At 35.9% G+C, this 12,114-nt stretch overlaps 1 protein-coding gene across 1 annotated transcript in view; it reads right to left on the bottom strand.

Moving 5' to 3' along the window:
- The window catches only part of LOC104836043 (ethanolaminephosphotransferase 1-like), a 39,610-nt gene extending 27,782 nt beyond the window's left edge, over positions 1-11,828 (bottom strand). Inside the window, exons 1-3 of the mRNA XM_010574377.1 lie at positions 11,799-11,828; positions 5,597-5,705; positions 3,422-3,496 (exon numbers count right to left, since the gene is read on the bottom strand). Of these exons, the coding sequence (XP_010572679.1) occupies positions 3,422-3,496; positions 5,597-5,705; positions 11,799-11,828 (214 nt within the window). The remainder of the gene's footprint in view (positions 1-3,421; positions 3,497-5,596; positions 5,706-11,798) is intronic.
- Positions 11,829-12,114: the final 286 nt, after the last annotated feature.

The raw sequence follows: 12,114 nt of genomic DNA on the forward strand, positions 1-12,114 counted from the left end.
GTGATTCTATGATTCTACGATTCTAAGAATACCTTACTGTTAAGGTGAGGTATGTGTTGATAACTTTTAATATTTAAGTGCTTGAAAGATGCCCAAATACTGTACTGGATCTCACTCTGAGGATGCCTTTGGACAATATGGTTTGAGTCGAGCTGAGAGTTCACTGCTATTGAACAAGGGAGGACCTGCAGCCTGCTCAGCTGGTGGAAAGACAGTGAACATTAGGTTTTCTTCTGGGTAACTGAACAGAATTGGCACTGTGAATGGTACAAAAAGCAAAGGAGATGGCACAAGGGAGGGACAGTGAATGCAGGGAGAAGGAGGAGGAAGGGAGTCTAGTAGCTGTAACCTTTCTTAGTTTATTGTCAAACCATACCCTTAGTCTCTTCTCTGAGACTGTGCTGGTGCAAAATGGAAATATTTCCTTCTTAAAGTTAAGCGTAAATACGCAGGACGAACCTCTTAGGAAAAAGTAGACAGAACAAACATTACAGATTACTTATTGTTATCCTGAATCTCAAAATAACATGGAGAATTTTCTTCTTTTTAATGTTACCTGGAAGGTACTATAGCTAACAATTATTAGCTATTGATAGCATTAGTAACCCAAAACTGACTAGAGATACAACGCAACAGAGTGAGACCAAAGACTCCACAGCTGCTATACATCATATGCTACTTACTTCTCCAGATTATTTGGCAGTACTCTGAGTTTTGTTTAATGTAAATATACTTCAGGGATCTAAACCAGGAAAACATGGGATTTCATTTTGTACAGATTTTAGACTATCTCCCTATTGTAATACCTAAACAGCTGTGAGATATCCTCTGCTCAAATACAAATCACTTGAGACATTTCTCACAACTCTAAAAATTAAAGATCTCATAGAGGATTTCAATTATGGCTTGCCCCCTTCTAGAGCCACATTCTCTCTCTGTTAACATTACCATTGAATTGTCCACATCTTACTGAAATGTGCAGAAAGAAAACTGTATAAGTTTGAGGTTAGTTGAATACTGTTGCTATAAATTTAGAAATTCTTTAGTCTGTTAAAGGATGCTCCTGAAACTTAACTAGCAAATAGGTATGCAAACATTCCTTAACAGTTTATGGTCTTTTATATTTCAAGAACATCTATCCCAGATCAGAGAGGATTCTGTCGTAGAGGTAATACCTTTTAAAAATGAGAATGATGGAAGATTTGTCTGTTCATAAATTATTTTAGGGTGTCACAAAAAAATATTCACATTAGATACTAAAATATGTACACCACAGTGAAAGAGTGGTTTTCATTTTGCAGGAACCTTTAGTTTTACTAAAAAGAGTTAGGCTTATAATGATGTCATGAAATACAGTACGTCTAATTATAATGGGCATGGAGAAAAATACAGGAATTGTATAACATATATGTAAAATTCAATTTTCACAAATCTTTACCCACATTTTCCATGTGGTTTCACTAACTTTTTAAGAGAGTGAAAATATTTTCTGGTTTAGGTTTCAGTTTTAAATCATTCATGCCAACAAAGGTGTATGTTCAATAGTGGACATACACTGTCCCACACTTCATTGCTTTAGAATGCTTATGCTATGATTTTGTCTCATAATCGTTCATAAATCTTCAGTTTTTTTAAAGTTTAGATAACTTTTAAATAGTGGAATTCAAAATAACAGCAAAGAGCACTCCATTTTATGGAAAGGGAAAAGATACCAAACCACCTTAACAAAGGGGAAAAAAAAAAGAGCAGCATGCTAGGGAATTTGGAGAGAGTAACTGTGTCATTAAAAAGAAGCTGAGAGAGATTAAAGCTGCATATTTGGTTAGTTATTATGGCTCTTTGCAGTCTTCCAAAGGGAAAACTTTGGCCATGCAGAATTAAATCTGAGACTAAATATTTCATGAAGTGGCTTGGACAGCAGACATAAAAATCTACATATACATCAGTTCATTATAGCTTTGACTGTCAACATCATATTCCTTGTCTTCCAAGTATTAGGAACTATAGGCCTCACTGGCAAATAACATCTACATTAAGAATCTCAGAAGCTGAATTTCCAATGAGCTTTCTAGGGTGTCATACACTAACAGCTCCAATATGTAATTCCTGTTTATGAAACAATAGCCATTTCATTAAATTCCATACAATTACATAAAGAATGGTTTTCACAAAAGAAACTGTTGCTTCTGCTAATGATTATAGAGAGCTGTTAGGGAAATCTGACTGGTAGTCAGCTTCAAGGGACGGTTGTCCCAGTGATTTTTATGGTACAAATACAAAGAAATTCTGGACAGAATAATTTTGGCACAAATTCGCCACTTGAATAGAAATGTCAAGGCACTTACAATGCAGAGGGAGATGTCTGCACAAGAGGACATCCTCAGGTTAATCAAGATGGCTCTACATCCATGGGTCTGATACCAAAAGTGGCCAGCATCTCTGTACAACACCTCAGTGTACATCTAGAACACATTTATATCTAGCCGGGTATCTTAAGTATGGCACACAAGTGTATGGCTACACTCTGCAATGCAGGGCCTTATAAGAACTGGCTCCAAAGAGAGGGTACATTTACACAGCACAGTGCAGTCCATATAAATATACTACTGTGTGTCCCCCCCCAAATTAACTCTGTTGCACCACGTTGTGGAAAGACTAGTTTGGAATGAGTTAGCTTTGGAAGAGCAAGCAAAAAAGCCATGCTAATGTGGATCTCACTCCCAGATATGCATCAGTTCAGGTCTATGTCTTCACACCACTGCACAGCAAGGTGCAATGTACCTAAAAATACAGTCATGGTATGATATAAAAAGTAAAAATAGAATACAAAACTGAAACTGAAGTATAGGTGTTATGGGAGAAAAACAGCAACAGGAAAGAAAAAAAATACTTCATCTCCATAAGAAGCTCAGGCCTGTCACCACATTCATACCATCTCTCCTGACACATGCCATAAGCACTGAAGTGCCTAAGAGTTTAAAACACAATGCTACACTCATTTTCCTTTTTCTCGGCTTTGCCCTTTATTCTCCCTGTCTTTGAAAGCAACCTCTGCTAATGCTGGTGTCAGGGAGCTTTTCAGAATGTCATCACTGGGGGCCAAAGATTTTTACGAAACCCACCAGCACTGACTGCTGCTACGTAATGATTTCCATTGTTTCTCTAAAACAATTTGAACTTTCAAGAGGGATAGAGCTACAGTCACAGAACCTCTAATTTATAATAAAAATGCTGTTATTTGGGTTTTTTTAAGTCTTATGAATGTTTTTGGTGTTTTTTTTTTTTAATCTCAGAGAACTGTTTTAGAGAGACATCAATAATTTATCCATGATGCCTCTTCATCTCAGTATCAGCACTAGAGAACGAGTAGATAAAACTATATGAAGACATTAGACATGTAAATAATTTCATTGTACTTTACCTAAAGCGTAAGCACAGAAGGTGGTAAAAGCACTGAACAGCCACACCCAGGTGGGAACAAGTCCAGGACTGGTACCTAAAATAAATCGGGTAGTGAGTCAGTGTAACAGTGGTTAACATCAAAGAAATCCACCGAGATATGCATATACGTATGAACAAGCTGCCACTGATTAGCCCACTACACCAAACAGATTGAAATAGTTCTTTTTGATCTTAAGTCATCAGTGAGCTCTATCAAAGAAGCAGTGAGCAGGCTTGAAGTGCTTACACCATAAAGGAGAGAAGACAAAGTAGAGTTTTTCTGGTCTTGAAATGACTCTAGTATTGCACAAAATAATGATAGTTACTAGGCAAAAATTTTCGTAGGTCATAGGGAGACTATCCATCTACAAATCAGTTAATGTTTGTGTAATACCTAAAGACAAAAAAATGTAGTTTTCAAGCACGATCATTATTATTAGTGCCAACATGGGGTTAGTGTAGCACTTTTATCATACGTATCTGAACAGGAAATTTTTGTCTTTAGGCTAGGGCAGATATTAGCACCCTTTTTTCTTTTTTCCTTGAAAAAAAGGAGTAGAAAGCTGAATTGGACAGAACCCAGAGTTCTGTTATTGCTCTGCTGATAGCAATAACACACGGTTATTGTTGCTTTTTTAAAGCAATTAAGCCTTTTTCCAAAGAGCATTCTATTTAACTTAAACATAATCCAATAAGGACTACACCAGCACTAAACAACTGTACATGCAAAGCCCTCTCAGGTTTCTGGCACTCGGCACTGAACACAAGGAATACTTGGACTCAGAGGTGTGTCCTTGCCGAACAGGGAGAGGCCAGTACCTAAAGCAGTGCCCTGACCACCTTTCTCTCGATGCCTCATCTTGCCACTCTGAAAGAAAAGATGGCAATTCCTGACTCCTAGCTGCAAATTTTCAAACTGTAGAATGAAAACCAGCTGTCCAGGAAATTAAGTCTTTTATTTCTGATCCGAGGTATGGGATTGATATATGATACTCAAAAGGCTCATTAGGTTGCATGAACGTTTTCAATCAATTGAGAAATGATGGGCACTGCTCTCGTGTGAAATCGAGAAGAGGCTTGCAAACTACACATCGAGGTTTCAACTTTAACAGACTTAATCAGCATTTCAAATGTTTTTGAGTTCAATGTGTATCTACTGGGAATGTGTCAAGATAAAATTATCCCATTGAAAGATCTGTGCTGGATGCTCTTTTATTACAGAACTTAGTAAATATCAGCTGCTTTGATAAAAAAACAAGTGTTTAAGGATGAGGCCAGATAACTACATAATATGCTGGTCCTGAAAACTTAATGCTCACACAGGATTATTTTTTAACCAAAACTGCTAACAAGTATCCCTGCCTCTAGAATTGTTGTGATAAATGTACAAACAGCTCACGCCAAAGGGTACCTCCTGAACCTAGCCACAGGCATAAGAAATTACAGGCAGCAAAAAAACTCAAATGTAATTGTTTCAGGAAATAAAAGTGTTAAGTCTTCACCAAATTGTCTAGTTTAAAGAAAAACAAAGATTTTTTTTTATGTTAATCACCTGGGAGATGCTTACTACTTTCTGTAGGCTCCAACGGCTGGTCTGAGAAGCCCAGAACTGAAGCTGCCCTGCGCTCAGGCGCAATCACCTCCAAAAAGCTTTTGACTTGGTCTGCTGTGAGGAGCAAATATGGACTTGGACTTTGAAAGTCATAATTTCAAGAGACATTTATTGAGAAACTATTTCTTCTTTGTCTACAAGCAGTCTTGAAGGGGGGGGTAATGAAAGGGAAATTAACTTATTTAGGCATCGATTTAGGTATTAGGAAATGTGAAACCAATGAAAATTGTATGAAGAACATTAGGGTGGGTTTTGGCTGTGTATTTAAACACTGGAATACACTTTAAATAAAATGAGATATCATCAGAGACTTCAAGCAGCACATGCCAAAACCCATATTTAGGGATGAAATTAAATAAGATTTAAGATAAAATGATGTAAATTTATAAAGCCATGCGTGAGGTCAGATCCTCCTATATGCACATGGAACCTCATCAAGGGAATTAGTGCAAGATTCGAGTATCTCATACCTCCCTGTATCATTCAGAGTTATGACATAAGCAGTTCACTAATTCTGAAAAATTACAGCATGAGGATATTTACCTGAGGCAGTGTAGTCCCAGTCATAAAAAGATATTAAAAAATAATTAACTAAAATCATGACAAATCCAGAGAATGTTAACAGGTTGGGAGCAATCCACAAAGGCACTATCTGTTAAAAAAGAAAGAAAAAAATCTAAGAAAAATTATATTTCAAATTGTAAGTCCTATTTTAATTAAATAAATTTAAACTTTGTATTTTTTATCAGGAAAGGAGAAGACTGTATATGACATCAGCAACGTCCAGATTTGTGCATATTTTCCCATTTTCAAAATAAAATACAACTTTCATTTCTGAAATTTATTTTCAAATGTAATACTTTTGCCTGATCTTTGTGACTGCAGTAAAAATGTCATTTAAAAATGTTGTATTTCCTATGTTATACATTATCCTTATTTTCCCAGCCACCAAGGAAAGCTTCTCGCAATTGTGTGTATCAACTGAAAGAAGACTGCAGCACCCCAGTGTGGTAATTCAGCATCCATATGGCAGTTTTTTTTAAGCATTCTATTCCCATGCTATAACAAGGAACTTTCCTCTTCTAAAACATGTCAATAAGTTCCAACTCAAAATGTCAACAAAATCAGACACTGAGTGCATTACACTTTTAGATTCAGAAGATCTCCCTGTTACAAGCAGCTCCCTACTTCTCTAGACAGTAACTTTCTGCAGGGTCTCCCTCTTTAGTCATAAATTATAAACACTCCATTAATTCATTTTACTTTGTAGAGTGCTGAAAAGGACTCTGTGTCTTCACCTAAGCCTTTAATTCTTTGTCCCATTAACTGTTTTCAGCTATTCATTCCCTGCGGCTTTAAGGTATTCCTTACACTGCGACAGGGATCCATCCTTTTTGGTAATACTCTTCCCAAGTAACGCAGTTTCTCCACAATATTTTCAGAAATAGCATACACAGCTTTCTACATGATTTTTAGACAGAACATATTTGCAGAAATACTAAGTATCAACCACTAGCATCAGTCAAATACAGTATCAATATATTCAAAATATAAAAATATTGGAGGTTTATAATCAAATTCTTTGGAGTGTCTAAGGACTGAAAATGTACATAAAGTACTTTGACGCTATAAAATATTACAAAACAATATTAAAGAAAAAGAAGTTAAATAGTTTCAGATACTAATAATAGTTTTGAAATAAAATGTTTTGTTAATTTCTTTGGACTAGCTAGATGGACAGATGAATACATATTAATTTATATACATCTTTAAATTTCCTCTATCCTATTACTACATGAAAAATTTGCATACGAAATTTGAATGCTTGGACTGATTAATTATCCTGACTAGATCCTCTTTTTCTACTATAGAACAATTAATAATATTCAGGAGAAATTGTGCAACTGATGTTGTACAGTGTAAACATTCAAAAATCAGATGAAAATTCCTGAATATTTTTCAGTTATATTTCTTAGATGTTTTCTTTAATAACAATGGGAAAAAAAATAAATCTGATAGTTGCTTTCCTTATGACCAGGATTTTAACACTAATTTTAAAATACTATATGTCAGCTCCTACAGTATTTAAAATACATCACAGAATGCACACAGCTACAATAAAATTTTTTAACGTATCTACCATTCTGAGTCTTCAAAAGCCCAATTCTAAATCCCTAAGAACAAGTGACAGCAAATGCTCCCTGAAGCTCCTTTAGAAGAATGTCTGCAGAGGAACCCCTCACTGCATGGTCCCCTCTTCTTACGTTGACGGCATGCTCAGCATGCAGCAACAGTGGCACTTCTCCTAATTTTGCTACCTGGGGATGCAGAAACCTTGTAAGACGGAGGCTTGGTATGAATTGCCTGCTGTGGAATTCATCTGATGTCTATGACCTTACATGAAATAAGGACAGACGCTGAAGAAATTCTAGATTGGTCTCTTTTAATCTAAAACATAGATCAAAATAGTGCGTTAAGACAACCTGTGGATGAACAATTTACATGGCTACACAGATGCCATCCAATGTATCGTTTTAAAATGACTGATTTCTCCCATATGATTCATAGTAATTGTTGACTATTAAATAAAGTGGGGCGCTGTAAATGTCTGCTTTCTAATTAGGCTCATCATTCTAAATAGTCACAATGTCATTAAGTTATTACAGGAAATAATTTATGCTTACACAGTGCAAACATGAAGACATTCTTTTTACCCACTTTCTTGCTAACATCATGTATTTTAAGAAGAAAACCATCTTGCAATCCCTTTGGCTAGTAGACACACTATGAAAAACAGTTACAGGAGACCTATCCTCAGGAAAACAGCCTCTCCTGCAGTTAAACCCCTAAGCATACTCCTTTGATCCTTACCGAACCTAATCTCTCTAGGTATTTGGAAAGTATTCCAGCTGAAAAATCCCTTTTATTATATTTAATGCCCCTTATTCTTTTGGTTGGCATTACACTACCATCATCCTATTTCACAATTCAAAAACTACAGGGTGTTAAAGATTAACTGCTTACACATATTGGAAAAATACAGCCTGAATTTACTAGTATCCTATAGAAGGATACATCGCAATCTTTATTATCTAATTAACAGACAGTAGAAGTCTAATACATCAATGCGCTATGTGATTAATAAAACTGGAGGTGCCACTGGGGAGAATCATGTCTGCTCTCTGGCAAAACCATTGCATGCTTGAACCTTTTAAAAAACTTTCAGTTCCACAAAATACTAACAGATTTCTGTTATAATGGGTCTACAGCCATTCATGCTAAAAGCCTTAACAAAAAGAGTAAATGTTTTAATATATCGACTGTCTATTTGGATAATAAATGGTAGAGTACACATATTTATATAAAGCTTACACATATTTACATAAAGCTCTGCTCAAACTTGAAATATGCCTTAACTAAGTCACTTGAGACCACTAAAATTCTACTCATGCCCAATTCTAGTGATAAAATCAAAGTTCATAAGGCAACAGAGGGGAGGTTAATTGACTTCAGTGAAGCTGGCACACACCTGTGTATCCCAGTGGGATTTTCTCCTTTTCCTGTCATTGTCCTGCACAAATGTGATTTCTCATGAATAAAAATAGAGCAGGAATGTTCAGTTCGTGTAGTAGCTAAGTAATACTTTCCATTATCTGTCAGAGAGCACATGATTGTGCTTTATTATAACATACAAATCTTAATTAAAGGCAAAAAGATAGAGCATTGAATTAAAGACAAAATACCTATAGTTGCATATTCAGAATAGTTTTAAATAACATGGAGAGAAAGTTAATCATTACTCTGTAGTTTCATATAGGTGTTACTACAGTTTCACAGAACATGGAAAAGCTGCCACAGACAGGAGTATCTCAGAGTACTTCAAGCCCAGTATGGAATCCAGGCATGAAATATTACCCTTCACTTTCTGCTTTAGCACCAGATTCAACACATTTCTGAAGCACATAAGCCAAAAATCACACTCAAACTGACACAGGCACACGATACAGTACATAAGAAAGATGTCCTTGGAAGAGGAAAGATAGGAAGGTAATGCTCAGGATTTCCAGGCGAATTTCTAACTTAAATGCACGAATTCTTTCTTTCCTAGCATCCCCACCACAGGTAAATGAGCTGGGTTATGACAAAATCTTTTCAGTTCTTACGTATGTCAACATCCCAGGTCATAAATTCCCATATCTTCTCTAATATCAGGGTCTTCTTAATTTCTTGTAACATAGGAAATACATCTTACAATGAATGATAATGTCTCATAACATAGGAAACACATCTTCCAAAGAATTCTGTGTTACGGAATACAGAGAAACTTGTGTTGCAATTAGAACTAAATTGACATATGAAAGGCCAGACCCAAATCCCAAGCCTCTGTTCTCATAGATTTTTTTTTTTTTTTTTTTTTTGCTTGGCTCTGCTTGACTTCTCTAGAATCTGGTAAAAATAGTCCCTGTGGAATATTTATTTTCACCAGATTAGAAACTAAAAGATAATTGATTCATAACTGCAAATGGATGTATTAGGATGTCTGAATGGGGAGAAATTACTTCTCCCACTCATTAAAAAGCACACTTGTACTGCCCAATTTTGAATTAATATATTAGATGCAATGTTTCTTCTGCTTAAAAAATTATCCCAGCTTTACTATATCTCCATATTGCAGTGCACTTTTATTTAAATAGAAATATGATGATATATTGTAAAATGTAAATTCAATATTATATTCTATATCACAGAATATTATAGTCTAGAGCATGCTCATAGCCCAGTTGTAATATGCTCACACCAGATACAAGCTACAAAAAATCAATGACGAGTAAACGCATTCAAAGCTTCTCCTTCTAAAAATAAGACTTGATCACATTTATTATGATACCACTGTTTTACTTACACTTCAAGAGAAAAAAAGTAATTTTTGGTGAACAGATGAGCAGAATTTTCTTGGACTGAGTTTAGGACAACAGTTATTGCCACACCTGGTTTCAGTATCAAGCCAGGAACAAAACCATTCTAGCAACTTCCGTTCCTACTAATATTTTACAAACAGTTAAATATTGGCCAAGAAGTTTGGTGCTCCCCTAGTTCTCACTTTTATCTCTAGGAGCAACCAAGATGACTGTACTGCAACCTCCATTACATACTGCTTTCCCCTCTGCAGCTGTGCATTCCCGGCTCCTCTGCAGGACTCTGATTTGACCTGGCAGTATCTTTTAACATTAGAATGACTATTTCTACAAAACCTGAGAGCAATATCATTTCCCTTTAAATCCTTGTGACACATCACTGAGAATTATCCTGCAACGTGCTTGCAGCAGAAGGCAAAGCAGAACATTCATTGCTGTATCTATCTTCAGTGTTCAAACCAAAGCAAATGCCAAAGTACAGACAGCACCCACTCTGGTCTTTGGTTCTGTACTCAGATCTCCCAGCTTTTGAAAGAGGTTTTCAGTCCTGTGCTCTGGTTTGGGTTCTCCTCCAGCAAGAAGTGAACAAAGTCATGCTCACCTAAAATTTGAGGTTTAAAAAAATCTAAAGAGGTCACATTTTTTATAGTATCTATCACCCTATGCTACATGGGGACAGTCAAGAATGTTCCTTTTCTTCTGGGAAAACCCTGCAACCATTAGAAGAACGTATGTCCAAAGGAAGTTTTTCGCTGATAATACACTCCCTTCAATCTGATAGCAGACGAATACCCATGGATCTCCTAAACCAAAGTGCAAGTGCACAGTAAAGCTTCTGCTCATCGACCATGCCGGACTCCAGAGCGCTGGGGGGGCTTTTCTACCTCATTGTTTTCCTCAATATTATGATGGGAATGAAAACAGAGTCTCTGAACTGAATTATTGAATTCAGTTTGACATCTTTGAATTGCTTAAGTTAGGTCATATAAACACTTCCATGAAATTACACTGAGGCTATGAATGAGAGATTATGATTTTCCTGCTATATCAAGCATAAGCAATACCTGAATTACAGATCCCAAAGATGGCAAATCCAACAGCACCCTAACCACATACACCCTTTTTTGTTTGTATAAAGGTTTGTTTTCAAGTCTGCTCCAATCTAAAGATTTCCTCTAAAGAGGCAGATGCAGAAGTCATTGCTTGCTTGCAGATCAATAAAGTTCATGTCTATTTGAGATACAGCCTTTTTTTTGCCCACAACAGCAAAACTAATTGTGAGCAGCTTTATTTTTAAAAACTGCAGATGATAATGCATTCGAGAGATGCCATCTTCCAATTGTTACGGTGATCATGGTAACCGCTCTCATTTTCAGCTTCTTAGAGAAATGCCTAGCTCCGTTGAGCAAGCACCCTTGGGAGAAAATGAGACAGCACTTGCATAAAATCATGTGCACAGCACAGAGATAAAGCCATGCTGCTGTTAGGCAGCATATGCTGCACAAAAATAATTTGTACTAAGTAAACCCTTCAATGTCAGCAAAGCAGTTTAATGAAAGATGTAATAATGAAAGATGTAAAAAAGAAACAGATGCCTTCTGTATAGCAATCAGAAAAAAACCACCACCTTGTTTTTCTAAAAAAACCCACCACAAAATCCAAACATACTCATCTTAAATATAGCTATATATCCTGTAACGTTTTTCTCTTATACAGATGTCTTAATTTCAGCTTTATTAATCAATATGTATTTTTAAATTAAAATACATGCTGTATTTAAAACAAATTCTTACATTATCATGTGATATCTCTATTAATAAAATTCTTACCTTAATAATTTTGTTCCAGATGGGCTGCATAATATACACCGATAAAGGATTTGTATCCACAGCACTGTACTGTGAGGAAAAAAAGCAAACATGTTAAACAAAGCACTGACAAAGCATATTTTTCCATCACTGTATATCCTTCAGCATCTAAGAACAATCACTCTGAGTGTGACTGGTATAAATTTATTTTACTCTGATGACCATTCATACAGTTTAAATTTAATTTAAAAGCACTGGCCTGGTTTACAATTACCTTGTTAGCAGCTCTATGTACGAACACAAAGGTTTAGGCTGGTGAAATGGCAAAAAAAATGTT

This window comes from Haliaeetus leucocephalus, unplaced genomic scaffold (genome assembly GCF_000737465.1).
Source record: "Haliaeetus leucocephalus isolate CR32 unplaced genomic scaffold, Haliaeetus_leucocephalus-4.0 Scaffold428, whole genome shotgun sequence".
Lineage (NCBI taxonomy): Eukaryota > Metazoa > Chordata > Aves > Accipitriformes > Accipitridae > Haliaeetus > Haliaeetus leucocephalus.